This window comes from Mesoplodon bidens (genome assembly GCF_964165515.1).
Source record: "Mesoplodon bidens genome assembly, chromosome: 7".
Taxonomy (NCBI): domain Eukaryota; kingdom Metazoa; phylum Chordata; class Mammalia; order Artiodactyla; family Ziphiidae; genus Mesoplodon; species Mesoplodon bidens.
In genome coordinates, this window is record NC_138164.1 from 107,949,637 (window position 1) to 107,973,994 (window position 24,358).

Below are 24,358 nucleotides of genomic sequence, written 5' to 3' on the forward strand. Positions count from 1 at the left end.
CCGCAGGACTGCCCAAGTACTCGCCCCACCATCAGAGCAGCTGCTTACTTTTCCCTCACCACCCCGTGCCCTTGAGCCCTTGCCCAGCCTGGTCCTGCCAGCAATTCCCTGCTGCCACGTCTGACGCTGTGGTCAGATCCTGGGGCCTCCCAACTCAGGATAAAGTTGAGAGGTTGTGCTGCTTTTTAAAGGGAAAGGCTTATTGGAATTTGAACCAGAACCGGAATGATTCCAGTCCAGAGGATCATAGGGGAGCTTGAAGAAAAAAAAAAGAATCTAGACCCACCCCCAGATACAGACCTCCCTTCGAGACAGGAGACGCTACTGTGATCACCCTTTCTATACACAGATAATCAAAGGGAGCCCCAGAGAGGGTAAGTGACTTGTTCCAGGGCACCCAGCACATTAGAGCAGAAGCTGAGCAAGAACCCAGGTCTTGGGCTTCCCTGGTGGCGCAGTGGTTGAGGGTCCGCCTGCCGATGCAGGGGACACGGGTTCGTGCCCCGGTCTGGGAAGATCCCATGTGCCGCGGAGCGGCTGGGCCCGTGAGCCATGGCTGATGAGCCTGCGCGTCCGGAGCCTGTGCTTTGCAACGGGAGAGGCCACAACAATGAGAGGCCCACATACCGCAAAAAAAAAAAAAAAAAAAAAGAACCCAGGTCTCCTTCAGTGCAGCTGTGTGCTCCCCACTGCCCACCACTCCCTCTTCTGAGCCTAAGAGGGTCTTCTCTCTCCCTGCCTTTTCTCACCTCTCCCCATCCCACTTTCTTGTGACCCCAGCTGGGTCCTGGCATTTCCACCCAGTGCTGAAATGGAGCCCCAAAGGACTGTAAAATTTGCCAAAGGGAGAAGAGTGGGGAAAGGGGGGGGGGAATGAGGGAGAGAGATGGAAACCTTTGTGGGGAGGGGAGGGGAAGCCACTCATTTGGTGTCCAGGAAGCTGGGGGTGGGGCTTCTCCTGGGACCTGCCCCCATGTACCATCCCCCCTGCCTCTGACCCCTGGAGGGCTCAGGCTGCAGCCCAGGAAATCACAAACCCTGCTGGCCCCAAGGGAGCCAGCCTCTGGCTTCCCTCTGCAACGGGCTCTGTGCTTCAGACCCAAGGGTTAGTTAGTACAAGCTTCACGCCCTTCAACACGGATTTCTTCTGACACCCAGTCCAGCCGGTGGGGCTGGAGCTGGGGTGGGGCGCTGGACAGCTGCCCTCCCAGACCTGCTCCAAGCACCATTATGAAGGACCCTGCCAGGTGCAGGTGAGACTGACAGCTGGGAGAGCTGCCCCAGGCATTTAGGATCTGGCTGGGAAAGGTGAGTCAGTCCAGTGGGGGCAGGGCTCCTGGAATCAGGATCTGCAGCCCAAGTTGGAGGCCCCCCCTCCACCATGTCACCTGGAGAAAAATTGGACCCGCTTCCTGACACTTTCATCCTGCAGCCGCCAGTCTTCCACCCGGTGAGCAGCCGCTCGGGTCCGGAACCTCCTGGGTCTCAGGGCTCCCCCTTCCAGCTGGGCCCAGTCTCCCAGGTTGGGGGCTGGAGAGGCCCTCAGTCATAGGTCCTGTTTTCCTGGCCCCTGCCCATGGGCTCTGGAAGGCCATCCTGAGCTTAGCAAAGTGGCTGACAGCTCATTCCCACTCGCGTGTCAATGACTGTTGTGTTCACAGGGTACTTGCGTTTCAAAACTAGTAGGGCCTTGGGCTTCCCTGGTGGCGCAAGTGGTTGAAAGTCTGCCTGCCGATGCAGGGGACACGGGTTCGTGCCCCGGTCCGGGAAGATCCCACATGCCGCGGAGCGGCTGGGCCCGTGAGCCATGGCCGCTGAGCCTGCGCATCCGGAGCCTGTGTTCCGCAACGGGAGAGGCCACAACAGTGAGAGCCCCGCGTACCACAAAAAAAAAAAGAAAAAACTAGTAGGGCCTGGAGACAGAGTGGTGTCCCCTACTGTACGATGGGTGGCTAGGAGGGTCTGGGGAAGTGCGTAGTATCACTGGGGGACATTGATCGCTAGGAAGGGCAGGCTCATCTCCAGCCTGGGAGTCAGGTCGGAACCTCCAAGTGAGAGATGGTGCTGGGGTTTCCTCGATTCCTCCTTCAGCCCAGTGCCCTGCAGATTTCCTGAAGCCTGACAGTGCTTCACAGAAGGCTGAACTCCCAGTAGACTCCACCCTCCCACTAATGAGCACTAATTATCACTTTCTCTTTACTTGGTCCTCACCTCCCAGGAGAACTGCTTTGGCTCAGTTAATTACAGGCCAGGCCCAGAGCCTGGGAAGCAGGAGGGACTGACATGCTGAGCCTGGCTAAGCTGTGGGTGCTCGGACAGCCCGGGGTCTCCCACACCTCCCCAGGTGCCTGAGTGATGGGATGAAGCAGCCGCCCAGGTTACAGTGGCTCCTTTGCTTTGCAAGCTGCGAAATCCCATCTGGAGGGCAACACTGTTGGATCTCAGCTCTTTCTGGGCAGTTCAGGCTTCTGAAGGCTGCTAGGAGTTGGAGAACACCGCATGAGGCCCAGTCTTGAGATACTGCCCAATGAGTACCTGCTGCATGTTCATATTTATTCTACACATACCTGCTCAGAGTCCATTCTGTGCCAGGCCAGGCACTGAGCCTGTAGAAGCGAAAGACAGGGCTTCGGCTTTGAAGGGCTTGTGCCTTCCAGCATGAACAGCCAGCCACACGGCTCCCTCTAAGCCAGATGGCCAAGGGCCAAACTAGCCATGCCAGTGGAGAGCACGGTGAGGGAAGGAATAATTCAGGCACCAAAATGGATGATGCTTGGAGAAGGTGTCAGAGCCTGGAAAGTCAAGTCAGATTTCACAGGGTAGAAGGAGAGCAGAGGAAACAGCCCCAGAAAGGGTCAGGAGTGGTAAAAGTGTACGCTGTGTTTTAGGAATGCCAGGGGAAAGGTGAGCTGGGAAGGTAGGCTGGGTCATTATCAGGTATCTCTCCAGGCGTCCATATCAGGGTCTGCGCTCAGATCCCATTTTGTCCACCCTTCTGCCTCCCACTTCCCAGGCTCTGGCCAGTAAACAGTCCCTGGGAAGCCTCGACACCAGGCTTCTAGAGGCCAGGGTGGCAGCCAGGGAACAGTCAGCCTCACTGGGGACACTACTGTGCCCTAGGAGCTGGGGTAAGGGGCTGGGGTGGCACTCCAAGGGGGCAGTGGGGTTGAATCTGGTTTGCCCGTGCAGTGTGGCTTTGATGTGTGGTGGTCCAGGAAAGGGGAGTAGATGGAAGAGAACACTTCAGAGAAAACTAATTTTTCCCCATTAGGACATTTTCTGTTTGGGGTGGGAGAGCTGAGTCTTCTTGTTCCTCTTCCCTCCCCACCGCACCCCCGACCCAGGGGTCCCTAGGCCCTTTCTTCAACCCTGTATGGATGAGTTTCTCCCCTTGTTCAGGTGGTTCCTTATGTCACGACAATTTTTGGTGGCCTGCGAGCAGGCAAGATGGTCGTGCTCCAGGGAGCGGTCCCTCTAAATGCACGCAGGTAAGGGGAGTGCTCCACAGGGCTTCCTCTCTAGCTTCAGGGTCTCCGGGAGTCTCTGACCGGAGGTGCCCTTTGGGCGCCACATCTCCCCTAGGTTCCAGGTGGACTTCCAGTGCGGCTGCAGCCTGCACCCCCAGCCAGATATCGCCATCCACTTCAACCCTCGCTTCCACACCACCAAGCCGCACGTCATCTGCAACACCCTGCACGGTGGGCGCTGGCAAGCCGAGGCCCGGTGGCCCCATCTGGCCCTGCAGAGAGGAGCGAGCTTCCTCATCCTCTTTCTCTTTGGAAATGAGGAGATGAAGGTGAATGGAAGGGGAAATCAGGGGGTCTAGAACTTGTGTCCTTCTGCTTCTCTTTCCTTCAGCCGAGTTCCCCATGTCATGGTGTTAAGGGGCAGTTGGGGGGATGGGGCACAGAATCCAGTACCCAGAGGACCAAGGAGCTGCCAAGCCCGGTTCCAAGCTGCCCTGGGTCCACTTGGTCCGATACACATGGCAGCATTCAGCAGGCCCTATGGTGCCGGCCCTGCAGAGGGTGCCACTGCCACCATCACAGGGAGTGTCTAGAGAGCGCGTGCAGTATGCCGGGCGCTGTTCTCATCCTTTAAATATCAGCTCACTGCAGCCTCACAACAATGGGGCACTTTCCTTCTCCCCATCTCACGGAAGAGGGGGAAGGGACAGGGAGAGTGAAGCCTCAAGGCTTCCACCGCTGATGTGAACTCCTGCCAGGAAGATCTTCAGACTTCTCCAGGGGAGAGGGAGCTGGTGGGAGCCAGCAGTGGAGGGGGGGACCTGTGGGACAGGGGTCACACAGCCTCCGGAGGCTCCTCACCTGTGGATGGTGGGGAGGGCTCGGGGGCTGCTGCTCCAGCTGCTGGTGGGTCAGCTGAGAGGCGAAATGGGGCCAGCATGGGGTGTCAGGGGCCAGGAGAGGCGTTGAAGTTGCCAGCTCCCCAAACTTGGGGAGGCTACTTAAGCTCCCCAAGCCTCGGGCACCTGATCTGTAAAACATGCCTGCCTCGTAGAGTTGGTGTGAAGTTAAATGAGGAAAATTTCAGAAAGGATTTCTGAATTCATGTTGCCTGGCACGTTAGTACGAACTCAGGAACATCAGCTGCTGCTGAGCCAGCCTAGTCTGTCTGTCTCTCTAGGTGAGTGTAAATGGACAACACTTTCTCCATTACCGCTACCAACTCCCGCTGTCTCGTGTAGACACCTTGGGCATATATGGAGATATCTTGGTGACGGCCGTTGGATTCCTGAACGTCAGCGTAAGTTCCCTTGGGGCCAAGTCCTGGGTAGCAGCAACCTCTGGCTTCCCCTGATGCCTGGACAGGCCCAGGATCCCCTCCCGCCCCAGACAAGCCGTGTCACACCAATTATAGCCAAGGTGGAGGGCATCCATCCAGGTGTTGGACATGAGGAGGGGTGAGAGGACCACAGCAGTGGGTCCAAGAGCCTCGGGCAGAATCCTATCCTGGGCATGGCGTCTGGTCAATGAGGAGCAGTGGCCAGAAGGCAAATGACTTGGAGTCTTGAACCCGTGGGGTATCATTCCCAGCTGAGGAGCTGATTAAAAATGCAGATTTCTGAGACCCGCCATCAGAGATTCTGATTCAGTAAGTCAGAGGTTTGGCCCAGGAATCGGCATGCTCAAAATGCCGGGTTTGAGAAGCCCTGACAAGGCCTCGGGGAGAGGAGGCGCTATCAAGGCCAAAGCTGGCCTCTGCCTGCTCCCAGGCACTGGAGGGCAGGTGGGAGCCACATCAATCAAGCTCTGGGGCTTGCAGTGGTCCCGAATCTGGCCTGTTGCTTTTTCTCTCTCCTAACAGCCATTTGTGGAGGGCGGTAGCGAGTATCCGGTTGGACACGTGAGTCTCCTGGGGGCAGGGTTGGCCCTCGCGGTCCCAGCCACGCCAGCTGAGCCGCTGGCTCTCCCTCCCCCCACAGCGGGACCTGCCCCTCTCTGGGCTGCTGCTCACTTTGCACAAGGCCCGGCTGCCCCCTCCTTCACTGTGCGGTTGCCATGGAGACAGCTGGCCCCACCTCAGTCCCTGGGAGCCTGGATTTGCCTCTCCCAGCGCCAGGGCCAGCTCAGGAGGATGGCTGGGGTAGGCTGGCTTCCCGGAACGGGCAGGGCCCCGGTCTTCCTATCAGAAGATCCGTCTCAGTTGGAGCTTTCAGTTCTTAGCATCCCTGTGAGGTTGCGGTTGGCCAGCAGGGCAGCAGGGGAGATGACGCCCAGGGACTTGCTCAGAGCCACAGAGTGAGTGAATGACAGGACCGCCCCCCCCACCCCACCCCACCCCCGTCCACTTCTTCTGCATTATTCCAGAGCTGGTGTGCATCTGAATTCAAGAGGGCCCCACTGGGGTTCCAGTCATTTTCCCGTATTATCTCTGAGAGGGGCAAACCCCAAATATCCCCATTTTTTAAAGAATAATATCAAGAGGCTCCCTTTCAGTGAGCAAACACCGTGTGGCCTCCATGTCCCCTCTTTCTTTCCTTGACAGCCTTTCCTGCTGAAGAGCCCCAGCCTGGTGAGTGACCTCCTCCTCCTCGGCCTGGCAGAGGGACAGTCCCTCACCTGCTCCATCAGGAGTGGGAGGGCACCCCTGCCCACTCATATCCCGTATGCTGGTGGCATATGGCCTCAGCATCAGGGTCTCCCCTTCTTTATAGGAAACTGCAGGCTATGGGTGGGCCAGTCGACTTCAGGCTGAAGCTCCAGCTTCATTTTACCTTTTCTCCATTTATTCTGCACACAATTATCTGATACTCTCCTGTGCTAGGCCCAGAGCCAGGCTCTAGGATGGCGAGACGAATCAGTCCCAGCCCCCCCAGCTGCCCACAGGCTGGTAGCGGGGCAGACCAATGAATGAGCCATTACAGTTTGGAGCACAGCATTCGGGGCTCCCAGCACGGGGGCTGGGCGGGTGGGGGGGAGGCCAGAGAGAGCCAAGTACTGGAGACAGGCCTGAAGTAGGTGTTTAATAACTGAGCAGAGCTGTCTCCTCCTGGTTGCAGGCCTAGAGGCAGAGATTAACCAGCCCCGGGGCTCCCTGGCCCCTGAGGGCAGCCCATGAAGCAGCTCCTAGGGGCAGTATCCCTCCCCGAGCCCCTCTGGGTGTCCCCCTCTCAGTCATTTCCCGTGTTCCTTCAGGAGGTGCCCTGCTCGCGTGCCCTTCCCCAGGGTCTCTGGCCCGGACAGGTCATCATAGTGAGGGGGCTGGTCTTGCCAGAGCCAAAGGAGTAAGTATGCAGAAGCGGGGGGCGGGGGGAGCAGGGGCATCTCTGTGCCAGGCACAAGCTTGATAAACATCGCCGCTTTAACCCCCAGCACCACTACTCAATCCCCATCTTCCAGATCAGGAAACAGAGGAACAGAGAACAGAAGTAAGTTGCCCAAGGTCGCAGAGCTTGTGAAAGTCTGATCTGGGATTGGGTCCAGGGCTCTGGTGCCTTCGTGGCACCAGCAGCTCCCACCCTGGGAGTATTTTCCCTGCCTGTGCATGTGGTCAGGCCAACCAGCCTCTCACTGCAGGTCCCAGCTGGAGCCTCAGGAAAGGCCCTTTAAAGGCACAGGCTGAGACCCAGAGAGAGGATGTGACCTCCCACAGTGCCCTGGTTTAGGAAACACAGCCAGGCGACCCCAGAGAAGAGGCCCAGTACTGGGAGGTGGGGACTTGGAGGGACGCAGTAACCAAGTGGATGCTTCCTGACTTCTCCCATAGGGGGTGCTCATGCTCCATTTCCCAAACCTGCGGATTCCAAGCCAGTTAGACGTGTCTTTCTCGTTCCCTTTGTTTCTTTCCTTTTCCTTCTTTCCTTTCCTTCTTCCCCTCCATCCTTCCTTCCATCCTCCCTTCCTTCCTTCCCTCCTCCCTTCCTTCCTTCTGGAATTGATTTGGATTTCATGACTTTCCTGGGCCAGATTTCCTGGGTTTGACTTCTGCTGAGGACACTTAAAACCTGTGCAACTTCACAGCAGTTACTTTTCCTTTCTGTGCCTTAGTTTCCTTGTCTGTAAAAAGGGATAAAAATAGTGCCAGCTTCAGGGATGGTGTAAATACGGAGAATTGTGCCAGGCACATAGCAAGTGGTCCACAAATGTGGTGATATCAGAATTCTTTTGGCGGAGGGCCAGGGAAGTAAGACTAGTGCCCTATGTTCTCCCTGCCCTACCCACTTCTGTTTTGTTTTGTCTGCGGTACGTGGGCCTCTCACTGTTGTGGCCTCTCCCATTGTGGAGCACAGGCTCTGGACACGCAGGCTCAGCGGCCATGGCTCACGGGCCCAGCCGCTCCACGGCATGTGGGATCTTTCCGGACCGAGGCACGAATCCGTGTCCCCTGCACCGGCAGGCAGACTCTCAACCACTGCGCCACCAGGGAAGCCCTGTTTTTGTTTTTGTTTTTGAAGTCACTGACCTCGTTAACCCTTGCCCTGCATGCTCTTGATCAGGCCTGTGAATTATGGGCAGGCCGTGCAGCACAGCCCTGGGTAGCATGAGCCTCCAAAGCCGGGCATGACTGGATTGGATTAAAAACTGTGGTCTTGGGCAAGTCACTACACCTCTCTTAGCCTAGAGTGCTGAGTTCCCCCAACAGAAAAAAAGGAGAAAGATAATCCCAGGGAAAATGGGAAAATGAAAAAGTTCCCAGTGAAGGAAAGAACCCCCACTCCTCCCCAAGCTTGGAGACAGGAGACCAGGTGCTTATCTTAGCTCAATTCACATGGTTATTATTAGTGACACAGCGAATTATTTTACTGCTCTCTCTCAGGGGCCATGAATTCACGTGTCCTCAGAGGCCAGGCAGGTCACATAAATAGCGAGGCACCAGGTTGGGAATGTGGTGAAGTGGAAAGGATATTTCCGTAGATCTTCTGATGCCAGATCTTCTAATTATTTAAAAGAGAAGCTGAAAGCTATCTTTTATATAAACTTTCTCAAGTTTTGAAAATGATATTACTTTAAAGTTGAAGAATACTGTGGACCAGCCAGAACATTTCTACAGGTTAAGTCAGCCCTGGGCCACCGACATCAAGGCTTAGCACCGCACCTGGCACTTAGCAAGGCTTCAAGCCCCTTCTCCGGCCCCTTCTCCGGCCCCTTTCTGCAGTTTCACGCTCAGTTTGCTGGACGAGGCCGCCCACGTTCCTGTGACGCTCAGAGCTTCCTTCGCCGACAGAACTCTGGCCTGGGTCTCCCGCTGGGGCCGGAAGAAACTGATCTTGGCCCCCTTCCTTTTCTACCCGCAGCGATTCTTCGAGGTGGGTCGGAGCCAATATGCCTGGTCCCTCTGGGGTGGAGTGTAGAGCTGCATTCCCATCCGGGAGACTGGGGGTGTGTCGGGGGGGGGCAGGGAAGCCAGTGCCCGCTGGGGCAGAGGAGATCTGGGCTGGGGATCCCATGCCCAGAAACCCCTCTTTAATTAATCAGGGGGGGCCTTGGCCTCAGCATTATCAAAAAGCCCCCCTAATGACTCCAGTGTGCCGCTGAGGTTGAGACCACTCGTCCAGGGAGAGCAACGACCCCTTTTACAGATGGTGAAACTGAGGCCAAGTCCTGGGCAGATCCTTGTGGAAGGGCTGATGATGAGCTGGGCCCCTAGTCCTGGTCTCTTCCACCACTGGGTGCCCCATGGGTCCAGTCTTTGTGTCCTTGCCAGGTGGGGCATCAGGCAGGCAAGGGACGGTCTGGAAGCCTGCAGAACCCCATGCCCTCCTTTCCCAGGTTCTGCTCCTATGCCAAGAGGGAGAGCTGAAGCTGGCGCTCAGTGGGCAGGGCGTGGGGGCCACCAGCCTGGGCCAGCAGGCCCTGGAGCGGCTGCGGGAGCTGCGAATCAGTGGCAGTGTCCAGCTCTACTGCGTCCACTACTGAGGAGGGATCCAGAGGGCCCAGCCAGAGAAGAAGAGGGCCAGCCTATAGCCGGGGCCCCACCAGATGGCCCCACTCTCCTACCCTCATTAAAATCTCCACCTGTCAACACGGTGTCAGGCCTGGCTCGCTTCTGGAACCAGGAGCCTGAGTCTGCAGGTGCTTTGGACCCCACAGCAGAAAGAGGGCACAAGAGTGTGAAGGCTCCGGAAACTCTGCAGTTCCCTCCACCAGGAGCCTGGGATTTGGCTCTGCCTTCCTTCAGGGCCTAGACAAGGAGGCAGGCTTTGTAGCCTAATGAAGGTACTCCAAAATACAGCGGCTTTAAACATTTAGATGTTTATTTCCTTCTCATCTAAACAGAAAAATCGTCCAGGTCAGTGACCTTCTGGGTCATCCTAGTCGTCATCCCACCACCCCCAGGGCATCAGCATCACCTGCATGGCAGAAGCTCAGTAGCCACCATATCTAGGTTTCAACCACTGAGAAGGCAAATAGAGAATATGGACAAGGCCCATCTGATGTCATAAGCCCAGACCTGGGATTAGCACACGCTATTTACACTCACATCTCATTGGCAAGTACTCAGTCACGCAGCCACATTATCTGCAAGGGAGGCTGGAAGTGTCCTCCATGGGATGACCACGTGCCTGGCCATAGTTCTACTGCTGTGATTCCTGGAGTATTTGGTTTTATTTATATTATACCATCTTATTTTGTGTTTTCTATTTACCGTTGCTATTTTTCGTCATATTTTCAGCTCTCTTACTTGCTATTGGATTGATAAAGTCTTCTTTAACACCCTCCCCCTTTTTTTTCTTATGCTGATTTGGAAGTTGTAAATTCCATTTTATACTTCTAGTGGTTATCCTTACTTTTTATTTTATTTTTTAGTTAACACAATAAAATTGACTTTTGGGGGTGGGTAAAATTCTGAGTTTTAACATATATGTAGATCTGTGTGGCCACTACCACAATCAAGATACATAACAACTCCACCATTCCAAAAAATTCCCTGGTGTTACTTCTGTGTAACTGCACATCCTCCACCCCCTCCCTTAACCCCCAGCAACTCCCTGATCTGCTCTCCATTACTATATTTTGTGTTTTTGAGAATGTCATATAAATGGAATCAGGTAGGATGGGACCTTTTGAAACTGATTTCTTTCAATCAGCATTACCCTTTGGAAGTTAATCTAAGTTGCTGTATGTGTCAGTGACTCATTCCTGTTTATTACTCAGTAGTATTCTGTTGTACCACAATTGACCCACTGAAGAACATTTGGGTGGTTTTCAGTTTTTGACAATGAATAGAGCAGCTAAAATCATTTGTATACAAGTCTTTGTATGAATGTAACTTTTCATTTCTCTTGGGTTAATACCTACTAGTGAGATTGATGGATCATATGGTAAATGCATGTTTAATTTATAAGAAACTGTCACAATTTTCCAGAGTTCTTTCAGAGTAGTTTTGGGAATTTTGCTTTCCCACCAGCAATCTATGAGATTTCCAGTTGTTGTGCATGCTCATCAATACTCATAATTGTCGGGGTTTTTTTCTTTGCGGTACGCGGGCCTCTCACTGCTGTGGCCTCTCCCGTTGCGGAGCACAGGCTCCAGACGTGCAGGCCCAGTGGCCATGGCTCACGGACCCAGCCTCTCCACGGCATGTGGGACCCCCCGGACCGGGCACGAACCCGTGTCCCCTGCATCGGCAGGCAGACTCCCAATCAGTGCGCCACCAGGGAAGCCCTGTCGGTATTTTTTTTGTTAGCCATCTTCATTGGTGTGTAGAGGTATCTCATTGTGGCTTTAATTTGTATTTGCCTAGTGGCTAAAGATGTTGAGCATCTTTTTATGTGCTAATTTTCCATCTGTGTATTCTCTCTGGTGCAGTGCCTGTTCAGATCTTTTCTCCATTTTTAATTGAGTTGTTTGTTTTCTTACCACTGACTTTTTTTTTTTTTTTTTTTTCCCCGGTACACGGGCCTCTCACTGTTGTGGCCTCTCCCATTGCGGGGCACAGGCTCCAGACACGCAGGCTCAGCGGCCATGGCTCGCGGGCCCAGCCGCTCCGTGGTATGTGGGATCTTCCCTGACCGGGGCACGAACCCGTGTCCCCTGCATCGGCAGGCGGACTCTCAACCACTGTGCCACCAGGGAAGCCCACCATTGACTTTTAAGAGTTTCTTTATATAGGCTGGATAAATGTCCTTTGTCAAATATGTGATTTGTAAGTAATTTCTCCCAGTCTTAGCTTATCTTTTCATTCTCTAAACAGTTTCTTTCACAGAGCAAAAGTTTTTAATTCTGATAAAGTCCAGTTCATCAATTTTTTCTTGAATTGTATTTTTGGTGTCATATCTAAGAAGTTTTTGCCTAATGAAGATTTTCTCCTTTGTTTTCTTCTAAAAGTTTTATACTTCATAGTTCACATATAGATCTATGATCCCTTTTAAATTAATTGTTAATTATGTTGTGCAGTTTAGGTTGAAGTTTTATGAGGTTTCTTTTGGTATGGTTTGGTTTGGTTTGGTTTTTGCATTTGGATGTCCAATTATTCCAGTAACATTTTTGAAAAGACTATCTATCCTCTGTTGAAGTGCTTTTGCCACTTTGTCAAAAATCAACTGGCCAGGTCTTCCCTGGTGGTGCAGTGGTTGAGAGTCCGCCTGCCGATGCAGGGGATACGGGTTCGTGCCCCGGTCCGGGAACATCCCACATGCCGTGGAGCGGCTAGGCTCGTGAGCCATGGCCGCTGAGCCTGCGCATCCGGGAGCCTGTGCTCCGCAACGGGAGAGGCCACAACAGTGAGAGGCCCACGTATGGCAAAAAAAAAAAAAAAAAAATATATATATATATATATATATATATATATATATATATATATATATATATATAGTTTATGCCGAATACCAAGTTTCCTTCTGGGAATCTAGAATTTTGGTACATGCTAGGCAGAGGGTGCCTATATTACTTACCCTTTATAAAAGCCTGAATTTCTAGACTCAAAAAACTTCCCTGGTAGACAACACTGCACATGGCACAACTCATCAATGGAAAAGAACACAATTCAATGTGCACACGTTCATGCTTCCAAGCTCAAGGGATGATATTTAGACAGAAAATCCTTCCCTGCTTGCGGGGGCCAGATGGATCACGTTCTCATCTCGTAGCCACTTTGAAAAATCTCAACCAGGTCTCCAGGTGTAGTGTTTGGCCTGCCTGCCCCAGAACAGCCAGATGTCCATGAACCTGAGCCCCACCGCCCAGAGAGTGGCTTCTTTCGGGGAAAGGGGGGATGCTTCAGCTTCATCAACTGGTGGGAAACTCAGAAAGTGCAAGCAGTTGTCTCGGCTGGCACCCTCACCACCCCCCCTGCCCACTGAGACATGGGAAAGGAGGGAGGGTCCAGGGACTGTGCTGGCTGAGTACACGTTCATTCAGATGTGCCTTCACATGCCCAGGGCTGTGTGGATGTGTTTCTGCACATGTGTACTCATGACATGGTATGTACAGCATCTTTCCAACATGTCCAAGAGCCAGGCCCACCCAGGACAGCACTGAGCAGTCAGTCTTGGTCCCTGCCCTTCTTGCACACTGACCCTCGAGCCCAGCACCCCCTGCGCGTGGTGTTCAGGGTCACATTAGGCCCCCCACTTAGATCCCCTCCTGGCCTCAGGATGCCCTTCTCTCAGAGCTGATGTCCTGAAGATGCAAGTTGAAGGATCTTAATGTGACCCAACAGGCAATTCGGCCAGGGACCAGGACCTTGTGGGATCACACAGCTGTCTGCAGTGGGGTGGACACCTGCCATGTGGCCCTCAAGGGCGGTGACTTGTTCAAGGTCACCTGTGTGAAGAGTTCGGGCTGGGTCTTTCCTCTGCCCACATCTCTCACTAGGCACCCCATGGTCCTGACTTTCTTCCCTTCCTCACCCCATTCCTCACAGTCCATGTTCCACCCCAGGGCACCCCAGCTGCAAGAACTAATACTTTTTCTATTCCCTCTACATTCCTGATCTGGGGAATGACATCCCCCCTTCCAACCCCTCCCCCAGGTTTCCCAGTCCCAAAAGAGGACCATCCCAAGTCTTCCATCTCCCTAGCGCATCCTTTCCCTCTGCCCCTCCTTCACCCCAACTCCTGCCACCTGCATCCAATCACGAAGTCCGGTCAGTGCCAACCCTGGAAGTTTCTCCTGAATTCACTGCCTCGTCCATCTCCCATCCACTGACTTGGTCCAGGGCAGCCCCGTCCCTGCCTCTGTGACCCCCTCGGCCCCCTCACTGCCCACCCCCGCTCCCATCACTCCACATCCAGTCTCCCCAAGACCCTCTGTGACCTGCCTCCTAAGGGCACGTCTGCCCATGACCTTCCTCTGACCTCAGAGCACAGGGCAGGTCCTTTGGGCAGCTCACAGCCCTTCCTGACCTGCCCTCCTCACCTCTCCTCGCCCTCCCTGCTCCACCCAGGCTGACTGGATGACTTGCCCTTTCCCTGACCCACTGCTTGTCGTTGCCTCTGCTCCTGTGCACATCCAGTTCTCTCTGACCCCACACCCTGCCCCATACCCCCCTTCCTCTTCTCCCCCATCAGACCCCCCACATCTGAGAAGCTGCCCTGCAGGCCCCAGCCTGGTCAGCTGCCACCCTCTGGGTCCCCAGGCGCCCAGGACCTCCCCGTCTCCCCCATGGTTGTGTCGTGCTGTGATTCCCTGTTCCTGTCTCACCCCTCTGGACTTGGATCTCCATTCAGGCAGGATTCTGTGTGCTCGTCCCTCCCTCTCTGCATCTCCAGCATCCACTGAGGGGCTTGGCTTGGGACAGGAGCAAAGCAATTGTGCACGCAAGAGGGCTGGAGGCTCCGCGGGGCCAGAGATGGTCTCCATCTGGAGGACATGTAAGGACTATTCACTCTATCCCTAAATGTCCCCAGATGTCTAAGACCATGGCCAGGGCACTGTCAATAGCAATGCTGAGCTGAAGTCTACCCTTGGCCCCCATCTGGATGAAGAAACAGGATGGTCACTAGGGGTGGGGAAGTTCCCTTCTGGAACTAGGCCAGACAACTGCCTTTTTTTAAGACGATGGTACATGCCTTCCTGGAATTGTCCCGTTTCCTGGAATAAATGTACGAACGCAGCTTATCTTTTTCAGCTGCATACCACTGAGCTGAATCCAACCCCGCCTAGAACTTCAATCACACAGAAAATCAAACGCTGCTGGATATTGCACAGCTTAAACTAGAATGGTCTTGAACTGTGAGGAAAAGACTGTGAAAGGAAAAGGGGGACAGAGGTGCTGTTTGGGGGCTGAGAAGGGTCTAAACCCTCACCAGCAGCAGAGGGAGGAAAGACAGGGATTAGTTCACCTCCCAGAGACCCAAGGTTTCCCCCATAGACTCAGTATCGAGGCTCCTCTGTGAACTGGGCGTGAGCAAGCTGGACCCCAAGACCCAGACAGACACAGCTTCTAGAACAAGGACCAGATCCCCGCATGTATCACTCACAGTGCCTCCCCCTCCCCATGTGCCAGACATGTAGTCTGTGGTCACAGAAAGGAAATACCCACTCTGCAAAGACGTCATAGTCCCCCAGGGAAAAGAGGCCCTTATGTAATAACAGAATCCTTATACAAGTTTGCAAAATAGCAGCTGGTGCCCACTGTTCCCAAGCCCAGGAAAGGGAAGTGAGGGAGCCAATCCACTACGGATTTTCCTTCATCAATCAAGAGGACATAGCGTAGACATCATGGAGCCCAGGCTGAGTGTGCTCTCCTGCCTGGCCTTCCAGATGGACTGCAGCGCCTCACTCTTGGTTTCATCTACACTGCTCAGTCTATGATTCACTGACCAAACTTTGATCAAAACTCCAAAGCCTGAGGAGGGGACCACAGTATGCAGTTGGCCCATCACACACGGAAGCAGGAAATTAAATTTATGTTCACATAAATACCTGGACACAATTGTTCATGGCGGCTTTATTTGTACTAACCAAAAACTAAAAACAACTAAAATTATCCTACAACAAGTGAACTGTTAAACAGACAGTGATACATCCATATCAAGGAATATTACTCAGCAATAAAGAAGAAACAAACTGTTGATGCAGGCAACAACTTGGATGGATATCGAGGGAAATATGTTGAGTGAAAAAAGCCAATCCCAAAACTTCACATGTGTGATTTTATTTATACAGCATTCTCAAGAAAGACAAAATTATAAAGGACAGATAAGCGTTTTCCAGGGGTTAGCAATGGTAGGAGGGAGAGGAAGAGCTGAGGTAGCTTGAGGGAGAGCTTTGTCGTAACGGAACCGTCTGTCTCCTGGTGGTTATGGCGGTTACATGAATCTATACATGTGATAAAATGACATAAAACTGTACACACACTTGTACCGATGACAATTTCCTGGTTCTGATATTGTACTATAGTTTTGTTCGATGTAACTATTGGGGGAAACTGGCTGAAGATAACAGGACCTCTCTGTATTATCTTTGCAACTTCCTGTGAATCTCTGAACTATTTTCAAAAGGGTTTGTAGCCACTGGACAGCAACAAAGATCCTTGATAGAAGGGACGTGATGGAGGCAAGGCTCACGTGCGCCCAGACTTATGCCTGAGGGTATTTCCCAAACCTTGGTGCAGGTAAACAGAGTCAGACGTAGACTGACAGTCTCATTAAGTGCAGGAAGCAGATCAGAGTTCAGGGATTTTCTAAGACCACTGGGATTCAAGGAGCAGGGTACCAGAGAACAGGGAGCTGCAGAGAAAGAAGCCCCCAAAACTGCATAAAAATGTCCCTTGGAAGAGTGAATGTGAATGTAAACTATAGATTTCAGGTGTCAATGTGGGTTCATCGATTATAACGATAATATAATACCTAGAGCAACCACCAAAAAAATCTACAAAACCACTGTAGATAATAGAATTCTAAAAACGTTCAGGTAAGACATACAAAGGCAAGAAAAGTGAAGCAGAAGAACAAAAGCAGAAGGAACAAAGAAAGTGTTCAAAACAGTGTAATGGCAGACCGATGCCCCTAACGTATCAACAATTACATAAAATACAAATGGTTTAATAAATCAATTAAAAGAGAGATCGAGGGCTTCCCTGGTGGCGCAGTGGTTGAGAGTGCGCCTGCCGATGCAGGGGACACGGGTTCGTGCCCCGGTCCGGGAAGATCCCACATGCCACAGAGCGGCTGGGCCCGTGAGCCATGGCCACTGAGCCTGCGCGACTGGAGCCTGTGCTCCGCAACGGGAGAGGCCACAGCAGTGAGAGGCCCGCGTACCGCAAAAAAAAAAAAAAAGAGAGAGATCGATAGAACGGATTTTAAAAAAAGCATGTTGTCTACAAGAAACTCATTTCAAGTATTGATATAATGATATGTGCAGGTCAAAAGTAAACAGAAAGAAAAATATACACACACAAACATTACTCAGAAGAGAGCAGGGAGACCATAATAATATCAGAAAAAGTAGACTTCAGAGCAAAGAAAATGACCAGGGACAGAGAGGAACATTTTATAATAATACAGGGGACAATCCACCAAGAATATTTAGCAATTGCAAATATGAATGTACCAAACAACAGAGCTTCAAATACATGAGGTGAAAACTGATTGAGGTGAAAGAGGAAATATATTTCTTATAGTGCAAGAGTGCTGGCAATGAATTCTCCTAAGTGTTATTTATCAGCATACATTTTTCTTTCACTTTCGCTCTTGAAAAATATTTTAGCTGGATACATACTCTGATTTCTCATTTTATTTTTCATCACTGTACAGATGTTTAATTGTCTTCTGGCTTATTCTGTTTCTGGTGATAAACTGTTCTACTGTTTTTAATGTGTCTTTTTTCTCTAGCTGATTCTAAGACTTTTCTCTTTAACATTGCTTTTCAACAATTTGGTTATGTTGTGCCTTTGTGTGATCTTCTTCATTTTTATCCTGCTTGGGATTTGTTGAACTTTGAAAACTTTGAATTTATATTTTTCCTCAGATTTGTAAAATGACTGGGTCCTTGGTGGCCTTGGTGAGCTGCTGAACTGAACCTGAGTCACCTGCCTCTGTCTTTTTGTTACGGAGACAGTGACTATCCAGGCTGTCAAAACCCCTTTTAGTTAAGTTTTGCTTCTTGCAGCCAAATGTGTCCTACAGGGGGAGATGAACTCCTGGGATCCATGTGCTCCAAGGCACCCACCCCCTGAAGGCTTGCCCTGTGGAGTGAAGCACCCCATTTGGCCTCTCCCATGGCTTCCGACCTAATATTTCCTGGAGTTTTTATGATGGCCTAGGTAAGTGCACTCGGGGTTGGCACCTCTGTGCCTCTAAATGCCCCCCTTCCTGGAGTAGGAATAGTTGTCCAGGTTTTTGTTGAAAGACACCTTGGTTTTCTCAAGCAGGAGCAGATTATAAGGTCTCCCTCCTACTCTGACTGCTTTTAGGTGGCTTTAAAGCCTCGGTGATTCTATGTTTTGATGTAGGTAACTACTGACCTTTCCAATTAAAGCAAATCTTTAGTCTCCCTTAAAAAAAAAGTTTAGTGTTTAAAGCTTTTCAACAGTGTGAGAAGGAAAGTGAAAGCAAAATTCTTAACTTTAGGGCTTCCCTGGTGGCGCAGTGGTTCAGAGTCCGCCTGCCGATGCAGGGGATACGGGTTCGTGTCCCGGTCCGCGAAGATCCCACATGCCGTGGAGCGGCGGGGCCCGTGAGCCATGGCCGCTGAGCCTGCGCGTCCGGAGCCTGTGCTCCGCAACGGGAGAAGCCACAACAGTGAGAGGCCCGCGTACCGAAAAAAAAAAAAAATTTTTAAATGTTAACTTTAACATAAAAATGGGTTCAGGAACCCCAGACACAGCCCTGGCCTGCAGATGGCTTCGGTAAGTGCCCTGAAAGTTCCCATCACCGACTTTGTGGTGAGAGGGCAGCTCCGCTCGTATTAAGGCCTCAGTCTGGCTGCCAGAGCCTGTCTTGAGAAGGCTTTCATGCGAAAATATATTTGGTGTTTGAAAGTCCCTTTTCCTGTAGGGCCGTGAGGTCTTTGGGCAGAGAGAGCCTCCTCTCTGCCTCCAGCGCAGTGAGGGGCAGGGACCTCCGCGGGGAGGAGCGGCGGGTGCTGTGGGCGACGTCGGGGAGAAGCTGGGGGGGTGTCGGGGGTGAGGGGGGACCCTGGGACTTGGGGAGTGAGCGCATCCACCTATTCTGCCTCAGCCACTGACTGGAGTTTGGTGCCTCCTCCATCCCCCAAGGCATTTGTCCTGCCCTAGAAAGCGCATTTGCATTTCTGTATTCTGACTCTGAAATCTCCCCTCCCAAGTAGCCCAATGTTTCTGAATTAGGGAAGTTTCAGTGGGCGGCTGGCTCCTTTCCCGATGTGCAGCTGGGAAGGAACAAGCCAGACTCCTCCCATTACTGAAAATCAACCAGGTCCGGGGAGAGGTGTCTCAGATTTCACAGGAAGGGGGAAGGGTGCAGCAGCTAGCCTTGCTCTGTGCTGCTCTGTGCCTACATCCTGCTCCATTTCCTTTCCAAGTAGAGACACAGCTGAAGTCTTGCCTTTCCACTGGCTGCTGTTGTCGGTGCCCTGGCCACGGTCTTAGACATCTGGGGACATCTAGGGATGGACTGAATAGTCCTTACATGTTCTCCGACGAGGACCGTGTCTGGCCCGGCCCTGGCTGACGGGGAGCCTTGGGGTGAGAGAGCAGAGGAACTGGGCAGGAATCTTGGCCCCTTCAGCCTCCAGCCCTCCTGCCTGCACAACTGCTTTGCTCCTGTTCCAAGCCAGGCCCTTCACTGGATGCTGGAGATGCGGGAAGGGAGGGACGAGCACATAGGATCCTGCCTGAGATCTAGTCCTCACCCGTCTGGGACTACCAGATGGAATGACACTATCTTTCTATGCCCAGATTGTCCATGGCTTAGCTGCCCCTGGGTTGAATGCTGAAAATTAGCCACCTCAATTGTTAGGTCAGTGAAACTACTCTGTATGATACTATAATGGTAGATACATGTCATTATACGTGTCCAAATCCGTAGAACGTGCAACACCAAGAGTCACCCGTAAGGTAAACTATGGACTCTGGGTGTTTATGATGTGTCTACGTAGATTCATCAGTTGTAACCAGATGTACCATTCTGGCCTGGCATGCTGATAACGGGGGAGGCTCTGCATGCTGTGGGCGTGGACAGGGGACGAACGGAAATCTCTGTACCTTCTTCTCAGTTTTGCTGTGAATCTAAACTGCTCTTACAAAATAAAGTTGTTTTGGGTTTTTTTTTGTTTTTTTTAAATTAGCTGCCTCAGACTATTCCTCTGCTAATTCCCGGCATGTGCTGGGTGTGGTCTCAGAAGGACCCGATCCCCATGTGCTCCTGCTTCCTCAGTGGCCTCTGCCACCAGGGACCCTCCTGAATGGCCACTCTATCTGGCCATCCTCCATGGTGTCACCACAGCCACTACCACTCTGGCTTGAGGATTAGGGACATCACGCTCCCCTGGGCTCTACCTTCCCAAGCCTGCAAGAGCTGGTGTATCCCTTGATCCCCAAGTGCAGTGGAGACCAGGCTGGAACAATTCCCAAGACTCCTCTGGAAGCTCAGGGCTATAAGAAGTTTGAAGAACAAGGAGAGTCACTTACAATTGCTGCTTATCAAATGGGGTCCTGCTCAGATCCCCAGGCTGAAATGTCAGCCTCCATTTGGGGGTTCCAGAAAGGTCTGTGCCTACCTTGCTTCAGGGCTCCCTTTGGCTCAGTGGGCCCTGCTGCTCTTTGCAGAGCCCAGGCCCAATAACCAGATGAAGGAGAGAGAGGAGGAGGCCTTCTCATTTCTTACACTTTAAGGCTCCCCTCCCCAGACCTTATTTCCGGTCCATGATCTATGGTTCCAGAGTCATGGACAGTGTGTGCTTGGTCTGCATGACCAGGTCACATTCCCATTAAGAGTCTCAAGTGTCCATGTATCTGCTCTTCGTGGGGATTCTCACAGTTAACAATTGAACATTGATCCATGCGGTTATTTTACTAATATCCCACTCCCTGCTACAACTACAGGGGTCCCAAGAGCTGGGACTGTCTAAGCTTGTTACCCTCAGACCGCAGCATCAGTCACAACGTCTGGCCTACTATAGGTGCTCAATAAACAGTTGTCTCCTTTATTAATAAATTTACTAACCAATACCTTAAAAACACAACTATTCTCTGCAATTGTGAGAAAAATTTTGATATGAAAATTTAAAAAATTGAAGCCATCATTGTACAGGTTACCATCCACCAGATGTGTGTTGCTGTGAAGCTTAAAAATATGCTGGACTGGTTCCAGGGCCCTGCCCTCTGGACTGACTTCCATGAACTGGATTCCACTAAAATGTGAAAAGTATATATGTACATATAAGAAATAAAAAGCATGCTTTGTTGTTTCATAATAAACTCATAAAATGGCTGAGCTATCTCTGGACAATCCTTGGTCTCAGCAAAACTTGTTTTTAGGGCTTCCCTGGTGGCGCAGTGGTTGAAGGTCCGCATGCCGATGCAGGGGACACGAGTTCGTGCCCCAGTCCGGGAAGATCCCACATGCCGCGGAGCGGCTGGGCCCGTGAGCCATGGCCGTTGAGCCTGCGCGTCCGGAGCCTGTGCTCTGCAGCGGGAGAGGCCACAACAGTGAGAGGCCCACATACCAGATACCACAAAAAAAAAAAAAAAAAAAAAAAAACTTGTTTTTAGGACTATAACTTGCTTTCAAGAGCGTGCATATATTCCACAGCTTGATTTTTACGTCAAGAAAAGTTTAAGGACATGGTGATTGGTGCTGGAGAAATAGGAACCTTGGGGTCTGCATGGTATGACTAGGGTTGCCCTTCTGATGTCATTCTGTCACTTTTGTAAGACAGCATGTCTGTCCCCACTCTGGGGACCGTGGGACAGCTGACAGGTCACAGGGATGTCCTCGATGGTGCCCCTCCTGCTCGTGGATGTCTGGGTGTTTCCCTCTGTGTGCATCCACCAGAATCACCAGAGTGTTCTTCTTTTTTTTTTTTTCCATGGAAAGGCATTTGATTTTAAATATAGCAGTGTGTACATGTCAATCCCACACTCCCAATCTGTCCCTCCCCCCGACCCTTCCCCACTGGTAACCATAAGTTTGTTCTCTAAGTCAGAGAATCACCAGAATATTCCGAAGTTTGCTGAGATCTGAGTCAACAGGGACATAGGAGGAGCATGGGAACTCTCAGGGCTGCCAGCTGACTGGATGTACCACAGAGCCATCCTCCAGGGTGAGACCCTATGCTCCCTGGAGTTGGAGGACGGGTCCCTGGGGGAGTCACTTGCCAGGGTGACAGGAGTGCTGAGGCCATCTGGAGATCCATGGCAGTCTCGCCTGCTGCAGGGAAAGGACCATTGTCCTCACGGCCAGGTCACGTGGAGAGCTGCCAAGGTCATCACCAGACCCAGCCATCAGTTTCCCTGCAGGTTTTGGGGGAAGGCCCCCAAGCCTGGGGCCTGAATTTGCCATACTGAATTCAGTTTTCAGCATTTTGTCCCATTCAAGGTGCTGTCCCAAACAACATTTGCATTCAATCTCTTTTAAAGCATTTTAGTAAAAATTAGTCCTGCCATGGCTTTCAGCTCTCTGGGAGGGCATGGAAGAAATGGAGCTTGGGATGGGTAAGTCTTGGTGTGAGTGTGTTTGTGTGAGAGGGCATGTGTAGGTGGGACCCTGGGTTGTTGGCTGGTGCCGGGGGTGGCCGCGGTGGATGGGCTCTTTGGAATAAGTGGTCAGAGTGGGAATGGGGGAAGCAGTAGGAGGTCAGGAGAGGGATGCTGAAGTGGGACGTGGGGGACTTGCAAACGAAGGCCAAGAGGGTCAGCTTTCCTGGGCGCTTTGGGAAGGCATGGGAGGCAGAGGGCTCTGTGCCCAACCTCAGGGCAGATGTTGCCACCATCAGACTACTCTCTCCACACCCTTCCTCTTGGCTTTGCTCTCTGGGCAGCTCTAGCCAGCCTCTTTCTTTGAGATTTTCCAGAAAAGAGTCATGCTCGGTCCTATACACATTCTCCTGCTGCTTGAAAAACAAAAGGGACAGAAGCTAGGGTCTCCCAAGAATTCCCCAGGTTCTGCGAGCTCTCTAAGCAGGAAACCACACCCTGGGGCAGTAGGCTGGCACCATGTCTGAAAGAGGTGGCTGCTCTTACCCATCTTTAACTCTAAACAAGAGATGTTTTTCAAATTAGCAAACTGAGTGCTGGAACTGGTTTTTCCTTGGGAAAATTAAGGACTTAATAATCAGGATAACAGGGGCTAGACAAGATCTCTCATTGGTGAAATGAGTGCCATTCAGGAGATGTACGCTGGCTAAAATATGTTAGAGCCACTCTCCACCCTGGCAGGTGCAGAGCATGAGAGAGGAAACTATTTCTCTAGGGGTGGAGCTTGATCCCCAGCGTGCCTGTGCCGGGCTCTGGATTGGATTCTGGTTGCCTGATGCTATCTGGGCACCCGAATCCTGCTTTGAGTGAGCCTGTCATGCAACGTGTGGTCACAGCCCCTGAAAGAACGAGGGCCGTGTCTTCATTCTGCCTTCAGAACAGGCTGGACGGACGGCTCAGTGCTTCTTTGGTGAACACTTGTTTAATAAATGCCTAGGTGTGTGACGGAATTTGGTCTGAGATTTGCTTTCATCATAACCTGAGGGGGAGGCTTGGGAGAGTAGCTAACATGAGCTCATGTGAACGTTCCAGTGGTTTCCGCTATTGACCAAACAGAAGCCCAAGAGCTGTGCCTAAGCTGATAGCTCAGCTGAATTTGCTCAGAGAACCGGTTCTGCACCCACAGTGGGCCCCTCACAGGTGCTGGAGCTGTTCCTCTTCACTCTGTGGGCCCTCAGCACAGACAGGACATCTGGCCCGGTGAGGGGTGGAGGTGGAGGGGAAAGAGGCCTCTTCTCTCTCACTGCTCCTGATGGCTTCTAAAGAAACAGGCATTTGAGGGCTTCCCTGGTGGTGCAGTGGTTGAGAGTCCCCCTGCCGATGCAGGGGACACGGGTTCGTGCTCCCGTCCGGGAAGATCCCACATGCCGCGGAGCAGCTGGGCCCGTGAGCCATGGCCGCTGGGCCTGCGCGTCCGGAGCCTGTGCTCCGCAACGGGAGAGGCCACAACAGTGAGAGGCCTGCGTACCGCAAAAAAAAAAAAAAAAAAAGATAAAAAGAAACAGACATTTGAGACATGAAAAAAATAAATGAAAAGTTTGGATTCAAAGATTTTATTTTCCAAATAGTAGTGGTAGACTGGAAAATCAGATCTTATGAGAGATGTGAGCTCCAGTCTCTAATACCAGTCAATGAATGTCCCCTGGGACAAGACCCAGGACCTCAGCAGCTTTCCAGGGGCCAAAGCTTGGTGCTGGCCCTGCCCCCTCCCCTGGGTGCCCTGAACCAGTCATGCTTGTCTCACCCACAAACCCCTCCGAGTGAAACTGCCTCTCCTGTCAGGTTTGAACTATGTGACCACGCTGCCTCCCGCAGAGCTGAGTGGCCTAGTGGGATCACCTGACCCAAGGACAGCCAATAGGTAGGCAGAGCTAGGATGTGGCGAGCTGAACCAATCAGATTCTCTCTCGGGAACTTGCACTGGAAGCCGCAAGCAGCTTGAGAGGTGGAAGTGAGTGGATGCAGGAAGAGTAGCCGCAAGAGGGCATGTGCAATCAGACCTTGTGGGAAGATGGCTAACCCAAGTGGTGAGAAAGCGGGAGCGGGGGCATGAAAGTAACAGGGCACATGAAAGATGTGGAGAGCAGAGGGAGGTCATAACGCTAATGGTTCCTGGAATCCAGAGAAACAGGGAGTTACTGGAGGAACGGGGAGCCAGCAGTCACTGGTGGCTGAGTCACGTGCGTGGTTGAGAATATTCAACACAATTCCAGCTGCTGAGGTCCCGGGCTCTGGCAGGCAGATGGTTCTGGTTCTTGTCCATCACAGGTGT

General features: G+C 52.1%; 1 protein-coding gene across 3 annotated transcripts; it reads left to right on the plus strand.

Moving 5' to 3' along the window:
* Positions 1–1,381: 1,381 nt before the first annotated feature.
* On the plus strand, positions 1,382–11,652 carry LGALS12 (galectin 12; the record flags this gene model as incomplete). Of its 3 annotated transcripts, XM_081240115.1 has the most annotated exons (9): positions 1,382–1,450; positions 3,400–3,488; positions 3,583–3,796; positions 4,648–4,767; positions 5,329–5,367; positions 6,010–6,036; positions 6,660–6,748; positions 8,620–8,770; positions 9,234–11,652. In XM_081240115.1, the coding sequence occupies 9 exons, from the start codon at positions 1,382–1,384 to the stop codon at positions 9,378–9,380; spliced, it is 945 nt and encodes a 314-aa protein (XP_081096241.1). In that variant the 3' UTR covers positions 9,381–11,652. The 3 variants fall into 3 exon arrangements, with proteins under 3 accessions (XP_081096241.1, XP_081096243.1, XP_081096242.1); XM_081240117.1 differs by lacking the exon at positions 6,010–6,036; XM_081240116.1 differs by lacking the exon at positions 5,329–5,367.
* Positions 11,653–24,358: the final 12,706 nt, after the last annotated feature.